The sequence below is a fragment of the Oncorhynchus clarkii genome, chromosome 25 (genome assembly GCF_045791955.1).
Source record: "Oncorhynchus clarkii lewisi isolate Uvic-CL-2024 chromosome 25, UVic_Ocla_1.0, whole genome shotgun sequence".
Taxonomy (NCBI): domain Eukaryota; kingdom Metazoa; phylum Chordata; class Actinopteri; order Salmoniformes; family Salmonidae; genus Oncorhynchus; species Oncorhynchus clarkii.
Window position 1 is genome coordinate 11,782,896 of NC_092171.1, and position 27,500 is coordinate 11,810,395.

Genomic DNA, 27,500 nt, shown 5'->3' on the forward strand with positions numbered 1-27,500 from the left:
ACCCACCGGCTAAACCAGCTTTAACACAGGAGAGTAGAGGAGAAAGGGAGAGGAGGGAGAAAGAGAACAAGAGAGGAGAGGAGAGGGAGGAGTGGAAACTACCTTCTCCATCTCTTCTCTCCCTCTCTCCTCTCCTCTCCTCTCCTCTCCTCTCCTCTCCTCTCCTCTCCTCTCCTCTCCTCTCCTCTCCTCTCCTCTCCTCTCCTCTCCTCTCCTGTCCTGTCCTGTCCTGTCCTCTCCTCTCCTCTCCTCTCCTCTCCTCTCCTCTCCTCTCCTCTCCTCTCCTCTCCTCTCCTCTGTATGGATGAAGAGATTAGATTTTCTCTGTAATTAATTCACATGCCGCCCCAGAGTCCTGGTTAGGCCCATAGAGAGAGGGGGATGGACGGAGGGAGGGAGGAAAGGAGGGAGGTAGAGTGAGTAGGAGAGGTGTCAGTGATGGGATACATCTACCAATACGTTGCACCTAATTCATAACCAGGCAATTAAGGCTGTCCAATTACTGTGTGTGTGTGTGTGTGTGTGTGTGTGTGTGTGTGTGTGTGTGTGTTGGCAGGGTTCTGTCCTAACAAGTTGAGAGTTTAGACTCTGACAACACAGGAGTGCACACTCACACGCCCATGGGAACACACTCACACGCCCATGGGAACACAGGAGTGCACACTAACACGCCCATGGGAACACAGGAGTGCACACTCACACGCCCATGGGAACACAGGAGTGCACACTCACACGCCCATGGGAACACAGGAGTGCACACTCACACGCCCATGGGAACACAGGAGTGTACACTCACACGCCCATGGGAACACAGGAGTGCACACTCACACGCCCATGGGAACACAGGAGTGCACACTCACACGTCCATGGGAACACAGGAGTGTACACTCACACGCCCATGGGAACACAGGAGTGTACACTCACACGCCCATGGGAACACAGGAGTGCACACTCACACGCCCATGGGAACGCAGGAGTGAGAGAGGAAAAATGCCAGGAGAAAGAAATGGGCGTGACTGGATTGAAGAAGAGTGAGCACAACACCCTGTACACCCCCTATAACTGAACACGTACACTCAACCCTCTTCTATTTCAAATACAACCATGCTTAGTCACTAAAGCCCAATTCAAACGAAAAGCTTTTTTTTTATTAAGCGCGTGAACGAGCGTGCTCACGTTGGAGAATTCTTTTGAGTGAATGAGAGAAAACAGACAGGCCATGAGCATCAGCAACGTCTATTGTATCAAAGCGCATCAAATTGGAAAGCAGGTCTATTTTCTGGCGTCTACGCGGAGCATTGCTGGGAAAATATCCGGGTTAACGGCGTGGGTCATTTGTGGAAAAGGAATTACAGGGATTGTTATGATTTTCCCTATGCTAGGTAGACTATTAATCAAATTCAATCAAACATATTTATAAAGTGCTATACAGATGTGCCATACAGAAGTGCTATACAGATGTGCCATACAGAAGTGCTATACAGATGTGCCATACAGAAGTGCTATACAGATGTGCCATACAGAAGTGCTATACAGATGTAGTATAACATGTATTGGGATGTGGAAGCTAAGGTTCATCATTCAAGGCTATATATTTGAAAACAATTGCAGCCTACCTGTGTTGATTTCGCTCGAATTTAGCCTAGCTAGGCTACGGCTGGAAAATGTGAAGACTCAAGAGAGAATACTGTTTATTTTGAAGAACTAGATCTGGTGGTTTATAAAGAAGCGCTGTTGAAGTGAAGGGAGATATCGGCATTTAAACGAGGCTGGAATGAAGGCTAATGGGACCGTAGTGACTGTGTTGGCATCAGAATCCGGGTTGTGGACTACGTTTCTACTCAAGCGTTGATTGACAAGGTATTGGACCGATAGTATAAAACGGACCCCTCTGACGCTGTACGTTACATTGGGTGGCGTACTGCCTCTCTCCACCAGGGGTAGCGCATCTCTCGCTGATTAAAAACAAGAAATGATCCATGGTGAGTGTAAAGTTAATTACTCGTGAGTTCATCAATAGTTAATTCAATTCATAGCTCCTTTTTTTGTGCGTCATCACTGCAAGCCATCGTGACTGTCAAAAGCCACGACAGCCACAGTTTACCTTGGAAGACAACTTTAGCGCCGCCCTAAAAACCCGATTAATAGGTATTCAAATAGGTATGTAACGAGACATTATATAAACTCTTTATAGTGTTTTATTTGCATTTTGCCCACACAACATATCTCCCACTTTCACGATCACGCCTTCCCTTCCCCCTCCGCCATTTTGAAAAAGACCCTGCGGAGCTCAATTGCCTTCAATCATGCAGAGACGGGCAGCGTGAAGGTCTCGTCATTGATTTTGCTGGAGAGGGGAGAAATTGTGTTTTACAGCGGTATTCATATTACAGTTGACCTGGAAGTATTACGTTTATTGCCCGCTAAAATAAGGTCAACTGTACGGAGCAGTACGATGTACGGACGTTCGCTAGCTAAACTCAGCAAAAAAATAAATGTCCCATTTTCAGGACCCTGTCTTTCAAAGATGATTTGTAAAAATCCAAATAACTTCACAGATCTTGATTGTAAAGGGTTTAAACACTGTTTCCCATGCTTGTTCAATGAACCATAAACAATTAATGAACATGCACCTGTGGAACGGTCGTTAAGACACTAACAGCTTACAGACGGTAGGCAATTAAGGTCACAGTTATGAAAACTTAGAACACTAAAGAGGGCTTTCTACTGACTCTGAAAAACACAAAAAGAAAGATGCCCAAGGTCCCTGCTCATCTGTGAGAACGTGCCTTAGGCATGCTGCAAGGAGGCATGAGGACTGCAGATGTGGCCAGGGCAATAAATTGCAATGTCCGTACTGTGAGACAGCGCTACAGGGAGACAGGATGGACAGCTGATCATCCTCGGAGTGGCAGACCACGTGTAACAACACCTGCACAGGATCGGTACATCCGAACATCACACCTGTGGGACAGGTACAGGATGGCAACAACAACTGCCCGAGTTACACCAGGAACGCACAATCCCTCCATCAGTGCTCAGACTGTTCGCAATAGGCTGGAGAGAGGCTGGACTGAGGGCTTGTAGACCTGTTGTAAGGCAGGTCCTCACCAGACATCACTGGCAACAATGTCGCCTAAGGGCACAAACCCAATGTTGCTGGACCAGACAGGACAAAAAGTGCTCTTCACTGACGAGTCACGGTTATGTCTCATCAGGGGTGATGGTCGGATTCGCGTTTATCGTCTTAGGGATGGGTGTTCCACCGAGGCCTCTGGAGCGGGATCGATTTGGAGGTGGATGGTCCATCGTGGTCTGGGGCGGTGCTTTAAAGCATCATAGGACTGAGCTTGTTGTCGTTGCAGGCTATCTCAACGTTGTGCGTTACAGGGAAGACATCCTCCTCCCTCATGTGGTACCCTTCCTGCATGCTCGTCCTGACAAGACCCCCCATCATGACAATGCCATCAGCCATACTGCTTGTTCTATGCGTGATTTCCTGCAAGACAGGAAGGCAGTGTTCTGCCATGGCCAGCGAAGAGCCCGGATCTCAATCCCATTGAGCACGTCTGGGACCTGTTGGATCGGAGGGTGAGGGCTAGGGCCATTCCCCCCAGAAATGTCCGGGAACTTGCAGGTGCCTTGGTGGAAGAGTGGGGTAACATCTCACAGCAAGAACTGGCAAATCTGGTGCAGTCCATGAGGAGGAGATGCATTGCAGTACTTAATGCAGCTGGTGGCCACACCAGATACTGACTGTTACTTTTGATTTTGACCCCGCCTTTGTTCAGGGACACATTATTCAATTTATGTTAGTCACATGTCTGTGGAACTTGTTCAGTTTATGTCTCAGTTGTTGAATCTTGTTATGTTCATACACATATTTACACATAAACGACAATTGACAGTGAGAGCACGTTTCTTTTTCTTCTGAGTTTGTTTCGTGTTGATAAGTTTAACTGCCAGGTCCAATAACACATATTTGACAACCATAACGTTATGCCTACCTGTGTTAAATTCAATCACAGGCATATAGCCTAGGCAGGCTACGGCTGGGAATTGCGAGGATCTCCGATTTCTAGTAGGGAATACTGTTATGTAGAAAGAGCGAGACTAGCTAAATTCCTTATAAACTGCTTGGGTGCGTTAGCTACGACTCTCCTCACAACTCTCCTCACACAGGCAGGTACGGTGGCTCCCGTAGGACATATAAGGTGAGTCAAAAGGAACACACGACAACAATTCACAAGGTATAGCGAACATAGCAAATACAACCAATGACAATTACGTCAGTGTACGCTACGCAGTGTATGTGAATTGATGCTGGCTACTCTCGCACGCACATCTTGTTATGCCATTGACGGCGTCACTCCGAGTGATTTTGGCTTAACAGTGAAATGCTTACTTCCAGATAGTTAAATAGTTAACCAATAGCTACCCAGACTATCTACCAACTCACTTCTTTTCATCACTTCGTTCTAGCACCCCTCTCTCTCTATCCCACTCTCCTTCCAGGTGGGACGGGAGGGAAGAGGGAGAGGCTGGTAGGTGTTGGAGTCCCACAGTGTGTGTGTTTTACCAAACAACCTCTGCTACACACACCTACCCTATCAGTGGCATATATAACAGCTAGTAAAACTACCTACCCAGACACACACACACACACACACACACACACACACACACACTCCCCATGGTATATCCCCTCTGGCGGTGGCTGTCCGGTAGCGTTTAATGAGGTCATAATGATGCGTCAGCCAGAGAGAAAGGTCAGGGGGTGGGGCTAACAAACACGTCCTATCTCCCTTGGCACCCAGACAGAAGGTGACACACACCTCTACCCCCCTCAATCTGCCTCAATTAGGGAGTACAGGGGGGTAGAAGGGTCCCTCTACTCCCCCAGTTAACAGTGGCCTTAGGGGGGCTTTAGTGGCTCTGGTGGGGGTGGATGGAAGGGGATGGTTCTCTGTAGCTCTTTACTCCTTGATAGAGCTGTGTTGTCCCAACAGACCGTAGGGAAAACTAGAGAGGGAGAGAAGAGATGTTATGGCTGTATTTGTTTCCCTGAGATACTTTGTGTTTCCTGTCTACTAGCAGCCCAGTATGAGCTACTCTCCGTTACAGGCTCTGCAGCCTGCTACCAACTGCCTCAGAAATAGACCTTGAAACACAGCCAATGTGTGTGTGTGTGTGTCTCACACACCCAGTCCCTCTCTTACAAACCCACACACACTATTCAGCAACACACAGACTGAAGCCTTCCACCCGATCACACACATTAGGTCTTGGGGCAGTGGGGCCGTATTTGGCAGCAGACCGTGAGAGTGTGTGTGTGTGTGTGTGTGTGTGTGTGTGTGTGTGTGTGTGTGTGTGTGTGTGTGTGTGTGTGTGTGCAGCTGGTCAGACACTGGTGTGCCTATTCCTCAGGACTCTAGTCAGATCTGGGTCTACTATCCAATCACATTGTGTCGCTCGAATCCACTGAAAGCTAGAATCCTTAATTAGAGCAATAACTAAGCGGCCACCCAGCCTCTGTTTTGGTATAAAGCTGAGGGAAGGGCCTAGTGAAATGTAACCACTCTCCAACTCATAGACAAAGTAATGGATTCAAGGACTGACCATGTTAAGAGGCTATACAGGGTTTGTTTACATGTACATTGTTTCAAAACAAGAGTATACACACCCCTATGTATTTATTTGGACAGTGAAGCTAAAAATGTTCCTCTATACTCCAGTATTTTGAATTTGAGATCAAATGTTTTATATGAGGCAAAATTACTGAATGTCACTTGTTATTTTAAGGTAATTTCATATATATCTGTTTTACCATTAAGAAATGAAAGCACTTTATGAATCTAGTCCTCCATTTTGAAGGTGTCGTAAGTATTGAGACTAATACACTTCTAGTGTATTGAAGTAGTCAAAAGTTTAGTATTTGTCCCCATATTCCTAGCACGCAATGACCACATCAAGCTCGTGACTCTACACATTTGTTGGATGTATTTGCTGTTTGTTTTGGTTGTGTTGCCCGATTATTTTGTGCCCAACAAAAATGTATGGTAAATAATGTATTGTGTCATTTTGGAGTCACATTTATTGTAAATAACAATAGAATGTTTCTGAACTCTTCTACATTAATGTGGATGCTACCATGACTAAGGATCATCCTGAATGAATCGTGAATAATGATGAGTGAGAAAGTTACAGAGGCAAAGATCATACCCCCAAAACATGCTAACCTCTCACCATTACCAATAACAGGGGAAGTTGGAATTTTTAATGTATGATATTTCTGCCTATGTACCCTTCTCACTCATCATTATTCATGATCCATCCATGATTATGTTTAGAAACATATTCTATTCATATTGACAATAAAGGTGACTCCAAAATGACACAATGCAATATTTACCATTCATTCTAGCTCTAAACAGGCCAGTAGAAATATAGAAGACCCCCTTTCTCCTAAACACACAAACACACACCAGCCCTTCCTTTAGAGCCACGGCTGATATCTTTCCTATAACTGATCAATTTCTTCCCAGACGGCAATGATTCAGCAAATCACTTTCTTTTCTAAACAAAGCCCCAGAAACAGGTGGATAGAGAGATGGAGAGAGAGAGAGGGATAGTTATAGAGAGAAAGAAGAAGAGCAGAGAGAGAGAGAGAGAGAGAGAGAGAGAGAGAGAGAGAGAGAGAGAGAGAGAGAGAGAGAGGACAGAGGAGAGAGGAGAGAGAGGAGAGAGGAGAGAGCGTCAGACTAGTGCTGGCGTCGTGGTCTGGCCCCAGGGGAGAGAAGTAGCTAAATCTGTCTCTGACTGTCTGTCTCTGGATACGAATGAGAGCCCTGCTAATGGACATCTGGGGCTGTGTGTGGGGTGGAGACATTCCTATAGTCCACACAGCCACATGCACACACAATACACTATTGCTTTTGACAATGCCTGATATCAGGGCACTCAGATAGTACCACACACAGACCAGAAAATGCACACGCACTGACTGACACCCTGTGTCGCTTCAGTAGAGTTTATTTGTGATGGCCAGGGCCTTGTCACTCACCTATGTCCCCAGCGCTCGCTGCACTAATACACGCACGCACGCACACACACGTGCACACACGTGCACACACACACACACACACACACACACACACACACACACACACACACACACACACATACACGCACAGCACCATCCCATTAGTCACTGGTTGAAGTGTGAGTATGGAAACAGAGGGAAGGCCCTCCATCTCCCATGCTATCTAATGGCTGCAAGGCCCAAACACACACACACACAGACAATCAGACACACACACAGCCACACACAGCCACCTACCCAATTGGCCCTCATTTCAGCTCATGTCACTCCCCATGAAGGCACACACCTCTTTCTCTTCTCTTCTCTTCTCTCCTTCTCTCCTTCTCTCTCCTTCTCTCCTTCTCTCTCCTCCATGCCCCATTGTTTACCAGTCACATAATGATAACAATTAAAAGAGTAGAATGTTAAAGACAATATTTTTTTTCTTCAATGATTTAGGTTAAGATATGGTTCATTCTTTCTGAGTCCCCTGCCTGTCTGTCTTCAGGCTTTGTTACATTCTCTTCAACACAATCCACTGGCTATCTAACACAAACCAATTCTATCTATACACCTAAACTCATCCCCTCAGACACTCTGTGTGGCTCCGTTGTCTAAACCTATCTAACTGTCCATCAGTCCCCCAGCCTATGTTATTGCATCAACAATGGTAGGGAAGATAGAGAGGGAGGGAGGGATGGAGAGAGGGAGAGAAGGAGGGAGAAAGAGAAGGGAAGAGGGAGGCAGAGAAAGAAAAGCCCTGTTCACACCTCAGCCCCATAACAACCTCAATTACCATAAAACTACTGACTGGCCTGCCTCGTAGACCACCTCCCTCCTCTCTGCTTTCCCTCTCGCTCTCTCTCTCTCTGGAGTGTGACAGGGAGGTTTGAATAGGTAACTTTATCGATGCCATTAAAGATGCATTTGAAGAAAACAATCAGACAGTTGTTTTATCGTAACAGCCTTTATTAACAGCATTCTGTGATGGGTGAAGATGCAGAGTCTTATTGTATAGGATAGTTTGCTCTGGTCTAGAGTTACAGGGATACGTTTGCCCGTAATATCTGCGACTGCTGCTCAGCCTCTCTCTCTCTCTCTCTCTCTCTCTCACACACACACACACACACACACACACACACACACACACACACACACACACACACACACACACACACACACACACACACACACACACACACACACACACACACACACACACACACACAAACACAGACACACACACACACACACACACACACACACACACACACACACACACACACACACTGTCCCTGACCTTAGAGAGCCGTTTTATTTCTCTATTTGGTTAGGTCAGGGTGTGATGTGGGGTGGGCATTCTATGTTCTTTGTTTTGGCCGGGTATGGTTCTCAAATCAGGGACAGCTGTCTATCGTTGTCTCTGATTGGGAACCATACTTAGGCAGCCCTTTTTCCCTCCTGTCTTTGTGGGTAGTTAACTTTGTTTGTGGCACTATAGCCCTGTAAGCTTCATGGTTGTTTTTTGTTTGTTGTTTTGTTGGAGACATTTTAAATAAAAAGATAAATGTATGCTCACCACGCTGCACCTTGGTCTTCTTCCAGCAACGGCCGTGACACACACACACACACACACAGGTCAGCCTTTCACAGAAAATAACAGTCTCCTGTCGGTCATCTGAAATCAATCCTTCTCACGGTTCTCTCTTTTTCTCTGTAATCTTTCAAACGTGTCAATGGCACTTGACACACAATCCTTCAAATCAAATCAAATCAATTGTCCGAACACACTCACTCACCCACACACACAGTGACGTTGGGCCATGGTGAAATCCATGGTGATCAGATCAGTTCGGATCGGAATATCGGTCCTCTGCAATATTCCCACGCTGGGGATGATTCCCCTTCATCACACTGTCTATTATGGTAGCGGGACATCTGACAGCCCTACGTGTGCCTGTGTGTGTGTGTGTGTGTGTGTGTGTGTGTGTGTGTGTGTGTGTGTGTGTGTGTGTGTGTGTGTGTGTGTGTGTGTGTGTGTGTGTGTGCATGTGTGTATGTGTGCGTGTGGAACATCCTACAACTAAGCATCGACAACCCATAAACACATGGGCCAGCCAGACGGTGTACGTGTCTGTGTATGTCTGTGTGTTCTAAAAGCGTATTGTTGGTGTGCATTTGGGAAACACACACACATACCCCCTCCCTCCTTCTCCTTCACCTCTCCTCCTCTCCCTGGTCACATCTTCAGGTCCACTCACCCGGGTGACATTTACATTGTTCTCTGAGTGACTTTCTGGCACTTACTGACACTTACTGAGTAACAGCGTAAGCTAACTGCTCCACAAGACTGTATTAGCCTGCTAAACTAAAGCCTGTGGGTGACTAGGCTACCTGGCCACGGCCTAGAAGAGTAGATGATGGGGGAGAAGAAGGAGAGGAGGATGACAAAGGAAGTGTAGAAGAAGGATGGAGGTGTGAGAGAGGAGGTGCAGTTTGGGGAAGTGACACTGTAATTATGGCTGGATCAGGAAACCCCTGGGAGGAATTCAGCCCGTCTTCCCATCCTCCTCCCTGTCTCTCTTCCTCTCTCTCTTTCCTGCCTCTCCTTACCCCATCCTACCACTTCTCCTTCTCCACTTCTTGTTTCCCTTTCTTCTGTTCTCCACACTCTCTCTACCTGCCCAATCCATTATCCCTCTCATCCAGCCCCCTCCCTCTAGCCTCTCTCTCTCTCTCTCTCTCTGTCTCTCGCTCTCTCTCCCCTTACCGCTCTCGTTTCTCTCTCTCTGTCTTCCTCCCCCTCTCTTTACCTGGCCATGCCCATTTCATTACTGCCCCCCTCTCCTATTCTCCTCCTCTCCTCCCCCCTCCTCTTCTCCTGGTCATCCTTTATTACATGAAGGCTCATTTGTTAAGAGGGAATGGTCTCTTTCTCCCTTGTCTTTTCCCGCTTTTTGTGGGCTTTGGAAATATAATTTTCAATTTTTAATTTGATTCATTTAGATTAAATCATTAATCAGGAGTGAGAGTAAGTTAATTTGGTGGAAAATAAATGAGGTAGTTAGAAGGGTCTTTATGGTGTGTGTGTGTGTGTGTGTGTGTGTGTGTGTGTGTGTGGTGTGTGTGTGTGTGTGTGTGTGTGTGTGTGTGTGTGTGTGTGTGTGTGTGTGTGTGTGTGTGTGTGTGTGTGTGTGTGTGCGTGTGTGTGTGTGTGATTGTATGAGAAAGAGAGAAAGAGAGCAGAAATTAACAAGAGGGGAAAAAGAGGGGTAGGTCCTCACTAAATCTTCACTCAAATACTTGTGTCGTCTTTGCACATTCAGATGCAATACTGTGTGTACAGTATAGGGTTCCCAATTTCACTTCATACATGATACCTATGTGCTGACGTTTATACATCTCTCCTCCTGTGCCTCGTTCTTCCACCTCTTCTCTCCTCCCTCCATCCCGTGTGCTAGCCCCCCTGGAGTTAAGATTCTCTTGACCGCTTGATGACATGGCCCCCCTCGGGACCTGTTCTGTCAGCCCTTCTGTTGCCACACACACACACGCACACACTCACACGCACACAATCACACACACACACACACACATACACACACACACACACACACAATCACACACACTCACATGCACACGCACACAATCACACACACACACACACACACACACACACACACACACACACACACACACACACACACACACACACACACACACACACACACACACACACACACACACACAGTCATGTCTTGCACTGCTGAATATAGGATAGATAAAGCTCTCTCTTCCTCTCTCTATTTCTGTAGGAAATATTTCAATCTATTGGTTTGGGAATGGATACATTCACTCACCGGTCAGTTTATTTGGTGTACCGATCCAGTACCGGGTCTGACGCCCCTTTGCCTCCAGAACAGTCTGAATTATTTGGGGTATTCAACAAGGCGTCGGAAACATTCCCCAGGGATGTTAGTCAATGCTGACGCGATCATGAAGTTAATACAGATTGAATGGCGGTACATGCTGCGAACAGCCCGTCCCATCTCATCTTTAAGTTGGTCTATAGGGTTGAGGTCTGGGGACTGCGCAGTCCACTCATGTAAACTGAACTCGCTGTCATGTTCCCGGCAATGTTTTTCCACTGGAGACGCTTCTTCTTGGTTTTAGCTGATAGTCGTGGAACCCGGTGTCGCAGTCTGCTAGCCCATCCATGCCCTTCAGCACACCGCTGTTGTACTGAGCCGTTATTTATCTGCCTGTTAGCTTGCACCATTCTCGCCATTCTACTTCGACCTCTTTCATCAACAAGCTGTTTTCGCCCAGAGGACTGCTGCCGACTGGATGCTTTTGTTTGTCGCACCATTTTCGGGAAAACCCTAAACACTGGGGTGGATAAAAAGCCCAGGAGGACGTCCGTTTCTGAGCTACTGGATCCGGCGTGCCTGGCACCGCCGATCACACCACACTTAGGTCATTCGTTTTGCCCATTCTAACGTTCAGTCGAACAGTGACTGAATGCCTCGATGCCTGCCTGCCTTGCCTGTTTTATGTAGCAAGCCACGGCCACGTGACTCACTGTCTGTAGGAGCGAACCATTTTCATGAAGGGACTAATAAAGTGTGCGTGGTGTATCAGAGATGGAAAGATATTTGCTGGCCTTGTTTATGAAGTGATTCTTAACTTCTTATCAAATCAAGGGTAGGAGCAGTGAATTCAGTGTGTCCATACACATAGGAGCCTCCTATACAACATCCACAGCATGACAATAAAGATGTCACAGTAAAACATTATAAACACACACACACACACACACACTAGGTCCAGCAGGAACATAGATACATATAGGAGCCTCTTATAGAACATTTACAGTACGTAGAAATTTAAATTGTACAAATTCAACTTTAGGCTAGGCCTAACTGCATTCTGTGTGTGTGTGTGTGTGTGTGTGTGTGTGTGTGTGTGTGTGTGTGTGTGTGTGTGTGTGTGTGTGTGTGTGTGTGTGTGTGTGTGAAACCTGTAGAGCCAGCTTCAGGGATTAGTTCCAGTGTTTAGGCTAGGAAATAATCTTCAGTGGATAATGCCGTTGGAAGCGTCTGAATGTCACCCATTCTCCTTACACAAACACAACGATGCAGGGACACACTCACGCACACACACTCTATCCAGTGATGTCTTAATAAGCACTCTTTCCGTGCTGGGTAGAGAAGGGCTTCCCTTTTCTGCTCTATTAGTCAGGAATGGTTATGTGTGTGAGTGTATTTGTGGCTTTTGTGTTTGTGTTTTGGTAACTGCAGCATTTGTGATTGAGACCCCCAGTCTGTCTCTCTGAGTGTTTGGGTCCTTTTTCAGCCCTTCTCAGGACCCACGGGCGTACCTGCCAGAAATTCTACTGCCTGCCAGAAATTCACACTGGGTCTCCAATAAAATGGAAGGGATGGATGGAGAGAGAGAATAAAAGAGGAGAGGAGGAGAATAAAAAGAAATGCGGAGCGTCGGAATGAGAAAACAGAGAAACCCCATGCAGGGGCGTGTCAGACTCCTGAAAGCAGGAGGATGATACAGAGAGAGGGAGTGTAGCGGACGGAGAGAATAGGGCGAAGAGAGGAGGAGCCTTCATGTCTCTCTCTCTCTCTCTCTCTCTCTCTCTCTCTCTCTCTCTCTCTCTCTCTCTCTCTCTCTCTCTCTCTCTCTGCACATATCCTGTATTTCCTGATGTAAGGTAGTTAATCTCTTGGCTTAGCTCTGAGCTTGATTAAGATGCCTTCCCGACCGGCCAGGTCTGCCTTAGATGCAGGCATGGGGGTGGCTCACTGACCACTATGTGTGTGCATGTGCACGTGTGTGTGCACGAGAGAGCTAAGGTTGGGAGATTGGGCTTTGTTTTGTAGCAGTGGGGGTGCATTTCACAGCGACACTGTTGGCTTTATCAGCCTACTGGTAGGGGGGAGAGGGAAGAGGTGAGAGGGGAGAAAAGCAGGGGAGGGTAACAGAAAGGAGGGAGGAGAGGAGGGAAAGTAGAGGAGAGCGAAGGAATTGAATGGGGATAGAAAGGAGGGAGGAGAGGAGGTAGAATGGAGGAGAGCGAAGGCAGGGGAGGGTAACAGAAAGGAGGGAGGAGGAGAGGAGAGGCAGAGGAGAGCGAAGGCAGGGGAGGGGAACAGAAAGGAGGGAGGAGAGGAGGTAGAGTGGAGGAGAGCGAAGGCAGGGGAGGGGGAGAGAAAGGAGGGAGGAGAGGAGGTAGAGTGGAGGAGAGCGAAGGCAGGGGAGGGGGAGAGAAAAGCTGGAGGAGAGGAGGGAGAGTGGAGGAGAAGAGCGGGAAGGCAGTCGAGGGGGATAGAAAGGAGGGAGGAGAGATGAAAGGGACAGGGCATTGACAGAAGGCTTTATTAGGCCTGGCATTAATGCTGGGTGTGTATGCAGGCCCTAAGTCACAGAATTCCCCTAGCGTTTTAACACACACACACAACACACACACACACACAACACACACACAACACAGTGACATGATTCCCCCAGCGTTTTAAGACAAACCACAGCAGTAAATAAGCTCTCTGTCAGCCGACTCTCAACACACACTTAGATAAAATCACATAGACTAGTCTGTTTCACTTACACTCTTTCCGTGTCGCTTCATTTCTCTCTCTCTCTTTCACGCACGCGCGCACACACGCACACACACAGTCTCCCACTCTCTCTGCCTCTACATGATGTTTTGGTGAGAGGGTGGCTAGCCTTACAGTCCGAGGGGCAGAACCGGTGGAAGACTTGCTGCTTGTAAAGACAAATGCAAAAAATAGAGATAAAATAGCAGCTGAGGAGTCGCCTGCCTAGGAGCACTGAGACACAGAGTTTATTTGTTAGATGAAAGGCCACTGCACTTAGCCCCAAAGCCCCGTGTGTGTGTGTGTGTGTGTGTGTATACACCTTAAGCAATTTAACGGTGTAACATTGCAGGGGGGATGCAAGTACACTTATCACACCCTGCTAAAGGGACATGTAGGGTCAAATCTCTTCATCTTCCTCGACCTAGAATGCTACCCCCCCCCCCCCTCCCACACACACACACACACAACACTACCTTCTCTCCTCATCTCCACTCTCCTTTTCTCCTCTCCTCTTCTCTCAACCTCCTCTCCTCCTTTGTGTTAATTGGCTGACCGTGAGAGTAAGAGTCCCCCACCCTTTTTTTTTTTTTTACCTCTCCCTCTATCCCCCCCGTCATCCTCCCTCCCTCTCTTCACCTCTCCCTCTATCCCCCCCGTCGTACTCCCTCCCTCTCTTCCGTCCCTCTCACTACCTATAAATTCACAAGACGCCAGAAGGGATTCCACCACAACTATGAAATCCTCAACAAGTCTTGTAAGGTCTTTATGGTCATCTGTGGGATTCTAGTAAAGGCCCAGGAGAAGATGATCATTTAAAAAGAAGGCAGGGCCAGAGAAAGCTCCAGTCAGACAATAGACCTATCTGCTTCCTTAATTAAAAACCCAGCCTAAAGTGTCTTGTAATCTGGCCCAGATTTATAACACCATGAAATGAATTTCCTTTCGGTCTCTCCTCCTATGGTCTTCTCTCCTCTCCTCTCCTGCATGTTTCTCCTCTCCTCCAATTCCCCTTTGTCCTCCCTCTCGCCTTCAATCCCACTCCCCCCTCTCCCTCTCCCTCTCCCTCTCCCTCTCCCTCTCCCCCTCTTTCTCTCTCTCTCTCTTTCTCTCTCTCTCTCTCTCTCTCTATCTCCATCTCTCTCTCTCTATCTCCATCTCTCTCTCACCTATACATGTGTTGCAGTCATGTAGCTGGCCACATGTGAAGGCTATCAAACCAGCCTCCACGAGCATGTTATTCATTTATATATACAGTGTGTGTGTGTGTGTGTGTGTGTGTGTGTGTGTGTGTGTGTGTGTGTGTGTGTGTGTGCGTGCGTGCGTGCGTGCGTGCGTGCGTGCGTGTGTGTGTGTGTGCATGTGCGTGTGTGTGTGTGTGTGTGTGGGATGCAGTAAAGTAGACAGTGTTATCCCGTCAGGCCCAGTCTCCTGTATGAGGAACCTGATCTGTGTCATAAAAGGCCTATAAACCCCTGTGGCAGTAGCCTGCTAACAGATGTGCTGTCTTTATCAGTAAAAGGCACATGACAGCCCACTTGGAGTTTGACAAAAAGGCACCTAAAGACATTCGGACCATGAGAAACAAGATTCTCTGTTCTGATGAAACCAAGATTGAATTAGCGTCACGTCTGGAGGAAACCTGTCACCATCCCTACGGTGAAGCATGGTGGTAGCAGCATCATGCCGTGGGGATGTTTTTCAGCGACAGGGACTGGGAGACTAGTCAAGATCGAGAGAAAGACGGAGCAAAGTAGATCGAGATCCTTGATGAAAACCTGCTCCGGAGCTCTCTGGACCTCAGACTGGGATGAAGGTTCATCTTCCAACAGGACAACGACCCTAAGCACACAGCCAAGACAACGCTGGCGTCTCTTCGTGACGAGTCTCTAAATGTCCTTGAGTGGCCCAGCCAGAGCCCGGACTTGAACCCGATCGAACATCTCTGGAGAGACCTGAAAATAGCTGTGCAGCGACGCTCCCCATCCAACCTGACAGAGCTTGAGAGGATCTGCAGAGAAGAATGGGAGAAACTCCCCAAATACAGGTGTGCCAAGCTTCATGCGTCATACCCAAGAAGACTCAAAGCTGTATTTAATTTTATTTTATTCCTCTTGTTTTACTATTTTATTTTGAACTCTGCATCGTTGGGAAGGGCTCGTCACCAAGCATGTCACGGTAAAGTCTACACCAGTTGTATTCGGCGCATGGGACACATCAAATTTGATTTGATTTGAATTTGAATACTGCACTATATAATTTAATAGGATCTTTGTGCAGACTCCACACACGCCCCAGAATAAACGATGGTCTTAGTTAGATGTCACAATAGTGGCATGGTGGGTTTATAGCATGGACAGGGATATGGCAAGACCCTTGACACAGAGCTGTTGACAGCTTCTACTGCTAACGAACTGCAGCAGTGACCACATACTGGACACACAAACGGCACACAGACACACACACACACACACGCTGCACGCTATGGAAGGAGTCAGGCCATGGTTACACTGCTAATACACACACACACACACACACACACACACACACACACACACACACACACACACACACACACACACACACAGAGACAGAACCTTGTACTGAGGAGGTGCTTCCTTCTGGACACTCTACCATAAAGGCCTGATTGGTGGTGTGCTGCATAGGTGGGTTTCATTCTGGAAGGTTCTCCCATCTCCACAGATGAAATCTGGAGCACTGTCAGATTTACCATCGGGTTCTTGGTCACCTCCCTCGGTTTAGCCGGGCGGCCAGCTCTAGGAAGAGTCTTGATGGTTACAAACTTCTTCCATTTAAGAATGATGGAGGCCACCGTGTTCTTGGAGACCTTCAATGCTGCAGACATCTTTTGGTACACTTCCCTAGATCTGTGTCTCGACACAATCCTGTCTCGGAGCTCTACGGACAATTAGTTCGACTTCATTGCTTGGTTTTTGCTCTGACATGCACTATCAACTGTGGGACCTTATATAGACAGGTGTGTGCCTTTTTAAAATCATGTCCAATCAATTGAATTTACCACAGGTGGACCCCAATCAAGTTGTAGAAACATCTCAAGGATGATCTATGGAAACAGGTTTCACCTGAGCTCAACTTCGAGGCTCATAGCAAAGGGTCTGAAATAATTATGTAAATAAGGTATTTCTGTTTTTTATTTGTAATACATTTGCTAAAATGTCTAAAAACCTCCCTTTGTCATTATGGGGCACTGTGTGTAGATTGATGGGGAAACAAATATATTTATTCCATTTTAGAATAAGGCTGCATTCTAAAAAAATGTGGAAAAAGTGAAGGAGTCTAAGTACAATCTGAATGCGCTGTATATGGTGTGTATACAGTCTAGTGAGTGTGTATATGGTATGTATGTATAGTCTAGTGAGTGTATATATGGTATGTATATATAGTCTAGTGAGTGTGTATATGGTATGTATGTATAGTCTAGTCAGTGTATATATGGTATGTATATATAGTCTAGCGAGTGTGTATATGGTATGTATATATAGTCTAGTGAGTGTGTATATGGTATGTATATATAGTCTAGTGAGTGTGTATATGGTATGTATATATAGTCTAGTCAGTGTGTATATGGTATGTATATATAGTCTAGTCAGTGTGTATATGGTATGTATATATAGTCTGGTGAGTGTGTATATGGTGTGTATACAGTCCAGTGAGTGTGTATATGGTATGTATATATAGTCTAGTCAGTGTGTATATGGTATGTATGTATAGTCTAGTGAGTGTGTATATGGTATGTATATATAGTCTAGTGAGTGTGTATATGGTATGTATATATAGTCTAGTCAGTGTGTATATGGTATGTATGTATAGTCTAGTGAGTGTATATATGGTATGTATGTATAGTCTAGTCAGTGTGTATATGGTATGTATATATAGTCTGGTGAGTGTGTATATAGTCTAGTGAGTGTGTATATGGTATGTATGTATAGTCTAGTGAGTGTGTATATGGTATGTATATATAGTCTAGTGAGTGTGTATATGATATGTATATATAGTCTAGTCAGTGTGTATATGGTTTGCATATATAGTCTGGTGAGTGTGTATATAGTCTAGTGAGTGTGTATATGGTATGTATGTATAGTCTAGTGAGTGTGTATATGGTATGTATGTATAGTCTAGTGAGTGTGTATATGGTATGTATATATAGTCTAGTCAGTGTGTATATGGTTTGCATATATAGTCTAGTGAGTGTGTATATGGTATGTATATATAGTCTAGTCAGTGTGTATATGGTATGTATATATAGTCTAGCGAGTGTGTATATGGTATGTATATATAGTCTAGTCAGTGTGTATATGGTATGTATATATAGTCTAGTGAGTGTGTATATGGTATGTATATATAGTCTAGTGAGTGTGTATATGATATGTATATATAGTCTAGTCAGTGTGTATATGGTATGTATGTATAGTCTAGTGAGTTTGCGTAGTAGGGTCAGTGCAAGATAGAGTCAGTGCAGATAGTTCAGATACCATTAATTGACTATTTAACAGTCTGGCTTTTTAGCAGTCTTATTGCTTTTGTGTAGAAGCTGTCTCGGAGCCTGTTGGTCCGAGTGCCGGTGCTCTGGTACCGTTTGCCGGATGGTAGCAGAGTGAACAGTCCATGGCTTCAGTAGAATTCCTAATTCTACGGGTGTGTGTATGTTTTACATTATTTTATCAGCCAAAGAGAAAGGTCTTTTTTTTTGTGAGAGTCTGAGTGTTTTTTCATCTAAGGTAGAGGAACGTGTGTGTGTGTGTGTGCGTTCAGTAGTGCGTGTGTGTGTGTGGTTCTTTTTGAAACTTGCAGATTCAGCCCGTTGTCTCTGACAGCAGAGAGTTCTCTAGGGGGAAGAGGGTTTGACAGTGTGTGGAATCTTCCACAACACATCCCTCTCTGGTCCTCTGCTCCACCCAGTGCTCTCTCTCCTCTCTCATCCCCCTCTCCTGTCCTCTCTCATCCCCAACAGAAAACAGGCCTCTCCCAATCCACCTTTAAGTGGTAACCACGGAAACAGCCAATCCCTGGAGAGCTGTGCATAATTAAATTAGGGCTCCTTTGTGTGTCAATTAATTAAAGAGAGAGATAGGTCTTTAAGGTGGATAGACTAGACAGAGAGAGATAGGTCTTTAAGGTGGATAGACTAGAGAGAGAGAAATAGGAATTCAAGGTGGATAGATGAGAGAGAGAGAGAGAGAGAGAGAGAGAGAGAGAGAGAGAGAGAGAGAGAGAGAGAGAGAGAGAGAGAGAGAGAGAGAGAGAGAGAGAGAGAGAGAGAGAGAGAGAGCAAACTGGAATGCTATTTTGCCCTAAACAGAGAGTCTACAGTGCCAGAAATACTTGACAAATGTGACTGACCCAAAATTAAGGAACGCTTTGACCATGTACAGACTCAGTGAGCATAGCCTTGCTATTGAGAAAGGCCGCCGTTGGCAGACCTGGTTCTCAGGAGAATATTTTATAACACTATACGTAGACATAATATGAAATGTCTCTATTCCTTTAAAAATGTTGTGAGCATACTGTTAATTTTGTATTGTTTATTTCACATGTGTTTATTATCTCTTTCTCTTGGCTTTGGCAATGTAAACATGTTTCCCATGCCAATTGCCATTTGAATGGCAATTGTTTACTGATATAGCGCCTCGATAAACTGGTGACTAAGGCCACAGGACACTGGAATAACAACCAAACAACACACACACACACTCTGTCTGTCTGTGTCTCTCAGATATGTGTCTGTAACTACATATGTAGGTAATGTTTATTATCTCTGACCTGTGTCCGTCTGTCTGTCTGTGTCTCTAGGTGTGCGTCTGGACAGGGTGCGTGGGGGCAGACAGAAGTACAAGCGTCGGATAGACGCTGAGAACAGCCCTTACCTCAACCCTCAACTGGCCCTGCCTGCCAAAAAGCCATGTAAGAACACACACACACATACACAGACAGACACAGACACAGACACAGACACACACACATACACAGATATTGCAGAAGATGTTGCTCACTGCTAGATATACACAAGATCACACCTTGGAGGGGTTTCTGAAGGAGAGATGGAGAGAACGAAAGAGAGGGAGACTAAATGAGTTTATGAGAGAGAGAGAGAGAGAGAGAGAGAGAGAGAGAGAGAGAGAGAGAGAGAGAGAGAGAGAGAAAGGGGCCTAATCCGGATTAAATCCAATCTGGCAAAGACGTCAAACCAGCGTTACCCCCCCCTCTCTCTCTCTCTCGTCAGCAGTCGGCCAAACAGATAGATGCTCCTCTCCGCTCCTCTCCTCTCCCCGCATGGTGCTTACCAGCTCTGTCCCCTAAGCCCTTTTTGTTAATACTAGAATATTCTCATGGAACACAATATGCTGTGCTGCATGATAGCTGCAGAAATAATCAGAATAATTATTGGAGGGGAAATCACATTAGGAATTTGGCTGCTAGAGTAACACCCAGGCTTTAACCCCCTGATCCTGATCCTACTGTCAGCCAGCACCCAGGCTTTACACCCCTGATCCTGATCCTACTGTCAGCCAGCACCCAGGCTTTACCCCCCTGATCCTGATCCTACTGTCAGCCAGCACCCAGGCTTTACACCCCTGATCCTGATCCTACTGTCAGCCAGCACCCAGGCTTTACCCCCTGATCCTGATCCAACTGTCAGCCAGCACGTAGGCTTTACCCCCCTGATCCTGATCCTACTGTCAGCCAGCACCCAGGCTTTACCCCCTGATCCTACTGTCAGCCAGCACCCAGGCTTTACCCCCCTGATCCTGATCCTACTGTCAGCCAGCACCCAAGCTTTACCCCCCTGATCCTGATTCTACTGTCAGCCAGCACCCAGGCTTTACACCCCTGATCCTGATCCTACTGTCAGCCAGCAACCAGGCTTTACACCCCCGATCCTGATCCAACTGTCAGCCAGCACCCAGGCTTTACCCCCCTGATCCTGATCCTACTGTCAGCCAGCACCCAGGCTTTACCCCCCTGATCCTCCTGATCCTACTGTCAGCCAGCACCCAGGCTTTACACCCCTGATCCTGATCCTACTGTCAGCCAGCACCCAGGCTTTACACCACCTCTATCCATCCCTTCATTCCTCGATCCGCTTTATCCCGTCTTCGTCACCACCTCTCTCTCTCTCTGCCTGTTTTCTCAGTTTCCTCTTTTTATAGTTTTTATCCAACTCTCCCTCCATCTCTGTCTGTCTCGAACACTACCTATCTCTGTCTGTCTCGAACACGACCTATGTCTGTCTGTCTCGAACACTACCTATGTCTGTCTGTCTCGAACACGACCTATGTCTGTCTGTCTCGAACACGACCTATGTCTGTCTGTCTCGAACACGACCTATGTCTGTCTGTCTCGAACACGACCTATGTCTGTCTGTCTCGAACACGACCTATGTCTGTCTGTCTCGAACACTACCTATCTCTGTCTGTCTCGAACACGACCTATGTCTGTCTGTCTCGAACACGACCTATGTCTGTCTGTCTCGAACACTACCTATGTCTGTCTGTCTCGAACACGACCTATGTCTGTCTGTCTCGAACACGACCTATGTCTGTCTGTCTCGAACACTACCTATCTCTGTCTGTCTCGAACACGACCTATGTCTGTCTGTCTCGAACACGACCTATGTCTGTCTGTCTCGAACACTACCTATGTCTGTCTGTCTCGAACACGACCTATGTCTGTCTGTCTCGAACACGACCTATGTCTGTCTGTCTCGAACACTACCTATGTCTGTCTGTCTCGAACACGACCTATCTCTGTCTGTCTCGAACACGACCTATGTCTGTCTGTCTCGAACACGACCTATCTCTGTCTGTCTCGAACACGACCTATGTCTGTCTGTCTCGAACACTACCTATCTCTGTCTGTCTCGAACACGACCTATGTCTGTCTGTCTCGAACACGACCTATGTCTGTCTGTCTCGAACACTACCTATCTCTGTCTGTCTCGAACACGACCTATGTCTGTCTGTCTCGAACACGACCTATGTCTGTCTTTCTCTTGACTACAATATTTCCAAAGTAAAACATAAAAAGCGAGACAGTATCAATGTTCACAGTCAGGATAGCGTCCCAACAATAAATATATCTGTAGTTAGAGTATATTCCGAGTAAAGAAACATTCAAAGCCCTCTCTCCATAGTTTTAGCTGAGTTAACACTTATTGAGCTGATACAGTTGTAGACTCCCACACAGCCCTTAGCCCTAACAGAGCCCAGCCGTCCACATTGATTATCCACACATAACAAAGGCTGGGGGGATTGAAATGGGGGGCCATTGATTGTAATTAAGGAAACATTAAATAAGATTTAGCCACAGACTGATAGAGCTCTAGTCTAGCCCTCTCCCTCTCTCTCCCTGGAGTGAGGGGCGGCTCTGGTCGATATGCAGACAACCCCCCCCCCCCCCCTCTCTCTCTCTTCCTATCTCTCTCTCCGCCCATCTCTTTCTCTTGCTCTCTCTACTGTATGTGTCTACAGTAGCTCTCTCGTTTGTGCTTCCGTCTCTCTCTTCCCTGTCTCTCTCTCACCCCTCTCTCTCACTCTTCTCTTCCCCTGTCTGTCTCCCAGCACCCCCTCTCCCCTCCTCTCTCTATCTCGCTGGTATTTGGGTTCACTAGCTCATCATGGTCATCTATCATCTGGCTGCATGATTAAGCAGCAGATTCATTTGAATACAGGAGTGAGACTGCCACTAATTGTCCGTAGCGAGCTCATCTGCAGATTTGATTCCATTGGAATTGTTTTGGTTGTATTTAACTTTCCCCCGCACACTCCCAATGCCTTCTTCTTTGTGTGAAACAATGTATCCACCACCTACTTGTCTATCCACCAACTAGGCTCACTTCTTTCCAATTCCCACTGTCCCCAGTATGTACTAGAATTTTCAGAGCTTTGTATTTTGCTTTAGATGACACTGGGCCAGTTATAGAACCTGGGCCAGTTATAGAACCACCACTGGGCCAGTTATAGAACCTTGGCCAGTTATAGAACCTGGGCCAGTTATAGAACCTGGGCCAGTTATAGAACCACCACTGGGCCAGTTATAGAACCTGGTCCAGTTATAGAACCACCGCTGGGTCAGTTATATAATCTGGGCCAGTTATAGAACCTGGGCCAGTTATAGAACCACTACTGGGCCAGTTATATAACCTGGGCCAGTTATAGAACCACCACTGGGCCAGTTATAGAACCTGGTCCAGTTATAGAACCACCGCTGGGTCAGTTATAGAATCTGGGCCAGTTATAGAACCTGGGCCAGTTATAGAACCACTACTGGGCCAGTTATAGAACCACTACTGGGCCAGTTATAGAAACACCACTGGGCCAGTTATAGAAACACCGCTGGGCCAGTTATAGAACCTGGGACAGTTATAGAACCACCACTGGGCCAGTTATAGAACCTGGTCCAGTTATAGAACCACCGCTGGGTCAGTTATAGAATCTGGGCCAGTTATAGAACCTGGGCCAGTTATAGAACCACTACTGGGCCAGTTATAGAACCACTACTGGGCCAGTTATAGAAACACCACTGGGCCAGTTATAGAAACACCACTGGGCCAGTTATAGAACCTGGGCCAGTTATAGAACCACCACTGGGCCAGTTACAGAACCTGGGCCAGTTATAGAACCACCACTGGGACAGATATAGAACCACCACTGGGCCCGTTTTAGAACCATTTAGAACCATTTAGAATCCTTATAGAATGTTGGAGCCAAAAATCCCAGTTGAAGAACTATTGTAGACTATTGTACATGTGTAACGACAATGATTGTGATTGTAACATCAACTCACACACGCGTCCATTGCGTACGGCACAACAGCGTGATAATGATCAGATTTTTCTCCATGTTTGAGCGTGTGTTGATTTGACCCTGTCTCTCTGTTCTCTCTCGGTGGTCACCCAGTTCCCTTTGGCTGCCTTGCAGATAACAAAATCGTGTCCCACCTGCTGGTGGCCGAGCCTGAGAAGATCTACGCCATGCCTGACCCTACCGTCCCCGACAGTGACATCAAGGCCCTGACCACGCTGTGTGACCTAGCTGACCGCGAGCTGGTGGTCAACATCGGCTGGGCCAAACACATCCCAGGTACGGGTTTACACACACACACACACACTCACACTCACACACACACACACACACACACACACACACACACACACACACTAAGCACTAAGCACTAAGCACTAAGCACTAAGCACTAAGCACTAAGCACGTGTCTACACAGATTCAACATCACCTGGGCTGAGAACATCCCAGGTGAGCCTACACACTGACGCCCAGGTAAAACCTCACTGACGCACACGCTTAACCAAATGTACCCCTGGTACACAAAATGACCAGAACACCAACACAAAGACGGTCAACATCGTCTGTTCGGTTGAAGCTCATCCCAGGTAAGACCCTCGCCCTGCCCTTACACCAAATCCTATCACAACACCTCTCATGACCACTGAACCCATACGGCCTGAACTCCTCACCCCCATTTGACCACTTGTCAACACGACATGTTGAGACACATCCATTTACGTTCAAATACAGCAAACACGGAAACACGACATGGATTCAGCCAGACTGTCATTTGAGGGATTCATTTTGAGTTATATTTTGTGGTGTCCCTCCCTCCCTCCCTCCCTCCCTCCCTCAAAACTCTTATTTTACTGTTAATCTGAGATGTGTGTGTGTAAGAGTGCATAGATCTGTGAGCGCATAGCTAATCTGGGTTTTATGGGTTGACTGGTTTTGGCTGTGAGAGGCTGTAGAGAGGCAGGGCAACTCTTAGATTAGCCTAGATTACAGAGAACATAGTCAGATTAACGCCACAAACTGGGAAGGAATGAGAGGGATGGGGGGGGGGGGGGGGTAGACAGAGGCTGTCACAACAGTAGCTGTTTCCCTCTTGAAGATGAACACAAACCGGTATACACTCACACATAGATAGACAGGTACTGTAGTCCTCCCGGATTCCGTATCATGTGAGCAAATTTGACCGATCATCTATCACTATTTCTGCACAAAACAGTCAAGTCGTCGCAGTGTCATCGCATATTACTGACCCGTCACCGCAGTACAAAAAAATGAGGGCTCGCAATTTCGACCAATCACCGCACTTTTAGTGCACAGCATGGCTCAATCAAGCCCTAAGTCCCCCCCCCCCCACAAAGGTTTCCCTCGTCAGCGCATTCTCGCGCTGGACAAAATCATTGCATAGTGCCATGCAAAATGTCAGAAAATCAAGCATTTTACCCTGCAAATATCACAACAAACCCATGTGAAATCCTGGAGGGATTGATATGCACAGTCATATGCACACACACAAACACACACACAAACATTATAAGTGTGTGTTTATACACTAGTACCTCTGTCAGTGAATACACAGTGGATGGGGAGCTGTGACAATTGTGTGTGTGTGTGTGTGTGTGTGTGTGTGTGTGTGTGTGTATGTGTGTGTGTGTGTGTGTGTGTGTGTGTGTGTGTGTGTGTGTGTGTGTGTGTGTGTGTGTGTGTGTGTGTGTGTGTGTGTGTGTCTGAGCGAGTGGAGATAGCTCACCTCTCCTCCGTGTGCGCTGGGTGCGGAGCGATTGCTCGGTGGAGGATAGATGATGGCGTGATTAGACGGAGGAAGGCAATCCTGCCTCGATGGAGGAGGATGGAGCTCATCTGTGTGTGTGTGTGTGTGTGTGTGTGTGTGTGTGTGTGTGTGTGTGTGTGTGTGTGTGTGTGTGTGTGTGTGTGTGTGTGTGTGTGTGTGTATGGAGGCAGGGGGTTGCCACCACATCATGATGAAAACCTCACTGCATCCATGGAGAAGTGATCTAACGCTCTCTCACACACACACACACACACACACACACACGCAAACCACCCCATGGAGGTGATCTAGCGTTCACACACAGTGGATAGGATTGTCGTTTCTCTCAGAGTGAAATACACCTCCTCCACATTCTCTATCAGCCACTTACAAACTGGTCTCCTGACCCCCCGGTATACACACACACACACACACACACACACACACACACACACACACACACACACACACACACACACACACACACACACACATAGAGCCTTACCCCCCACCTTTCCCATTGTCTAGAGTTGCCTACCTTGCACGCTTTTGTGTCTGGCCTTTCTATGCTACAGTGATTGTTTTAATCAAATCAAATGGCCTCTCCCGTAGAGAGTGAGAGAGAGAGAACTAAAAAAAACAGCAAAAAGAGAGGGAGAGAGCTGAAACCAATTCATGGCTCATGATCCGGCCGCGCTGTCGCTAACAGTCGTAACAAACTGTCAGGCTAGCGCCACAGCTAATTTCGAGTCATTAGGTGTCTGCCGTACAGGCAACAATTTGTTACGCTGGTTAGGAGGCGCGCTGACACCTCAGAGCTCCAGACGCTTAAGAGCAGGCGGAGGCGCGGAGAAGGCAAATTGTAAACTAATTTAAACATCACTCAGTATTACGGAGGCTGCCGCAGAGAGAGGGAGAGACGGATAACGAGGAGGCCGAGTGTGTGAGTGTCGCTCGACACACTTAACGACACTCCGCTTCTCATCTCGCCAACCCCCCGCGCCATGCCGCTACACACACCCTCTAACCATTGGTGTCTGTTCTAATAGGATCAGGCTGGGTTTCTTTATGAGAGTGTGTGAGTGTGTGTTTTGTTTTTGTCTCGTTTACATACTGATGCGAACATTTGATATGCTATTAGGAGTGCAAAATGACACACAAACGCACACACACCAGTGAATGTATGGGACTCTAGCATTCCACCAAATGCAGGCTTTAAGAAGAATGATATAAAGTCAATGTGTGGAGTTAAAGATGCGAATTGCCTTCACTCTCTATAATGATCAGACTGAGGAATCTCATTTAGGGGTTTACCTCATTCACACACTCGCTTTACCGCTATGTTATGCTGTATGTCCCGTCACTGCGTAGGGGGCTGGGCCTGTCTCACACTTCAATAGGGAGGCAGGAGGAAAGCGAACATTTAAGAAGGACTGAAGAAGTAAAAATAAGAAAGAGCATTCTAAAGGACTTTTACCTGTCTTCTTCCTCTCCCTTCCTCACCCTCTCGCTCGTTCTCTCGCTGTATGACGTGAAACACAAAATAAAAGAAAGGGTGCTGTCGTGCCAGAGCGACATGTCTTATCTGCTAGACAAAGGCAGGCAGTGGTACTTGACTTGACGTGTTCTGGACATGAATGGACGCCGGGCCCAACACGGCCTTTTCACCACGACAGACCCTACCGACATTACCAAGCCTTTATGGACGGCCAAATTGCTCCGGCTTCTCCCATTCTGTGTCCCTATCTTGGCGACTCTTTCTTTCTTTCTTTCCCTTTCAATTTGGCCGGGCGGAGGATAAGCGCGTGCTAACACAATATGATTGAGCTGTAGAATGGAGGCCTGCTTTAATCTCTTTTATGTAGATACTGAGGCTCTCTCGGAGGCTCTGACACAGTCCACTTCATTTCTGCTCTCTCTCTCCCCCCCCCTCCTTCCCCAGCTCTCTCTGCCTCTGCTCTCTTCCTGTCTATCCTTCTGCCTGCCTGCCTCGCTCTCTCTCTCCCACTCTGTATCGTCAGTCCCCAGTGGTCTCTGTAAAACCAGTGGAAGAGCAGTAAGGGGAGGTGAGGGGGAGTGAGAGAGGGATAAGGTGGAAGAAAGAGGTGAGGGGGGTAAGAGAGAGGGGGAATCCCTGGCCTGGTGTCAGAGCCGTGGTGGTGTGCGTGTCGTGTGTGTGTGTGTGTGTGTATGTTAAGGTGAGT

General features: G+C 46.9%; 1 protein-coding gene across 6 annotated transcripts in view; it reads left to right on the forward strand.

Moving 5' to 3' along the window:
- LOC139383558 (estrogen-related receptor gamma a) overlaps positions 1-27,500 on the forward strand; it is a 187,447-nt gene that overhangs the window by 127,336 nt on the left and 32,611 nt on the right. For 5 of the 6 annotated variants that reach the window (XM_071128148.1, XM_071128145.1, XM_071128144.1 and 2 more), the window contains 2 exons: positions 19,522-19,632; positions 23,628-23,810. In XM_071128148.1, coding sequence (XP_070984249.1) covers positions 19,522-19,632; positions 23,628-23,810 — 294 coding nt within the window. The remainder of the gene's footprint in view (positions 1-19,521; positions 19,633-23,627; positions 23,811-27,500) is intronic. The other variant, XM_071128143.1, reaches the window with a different exon arrangement.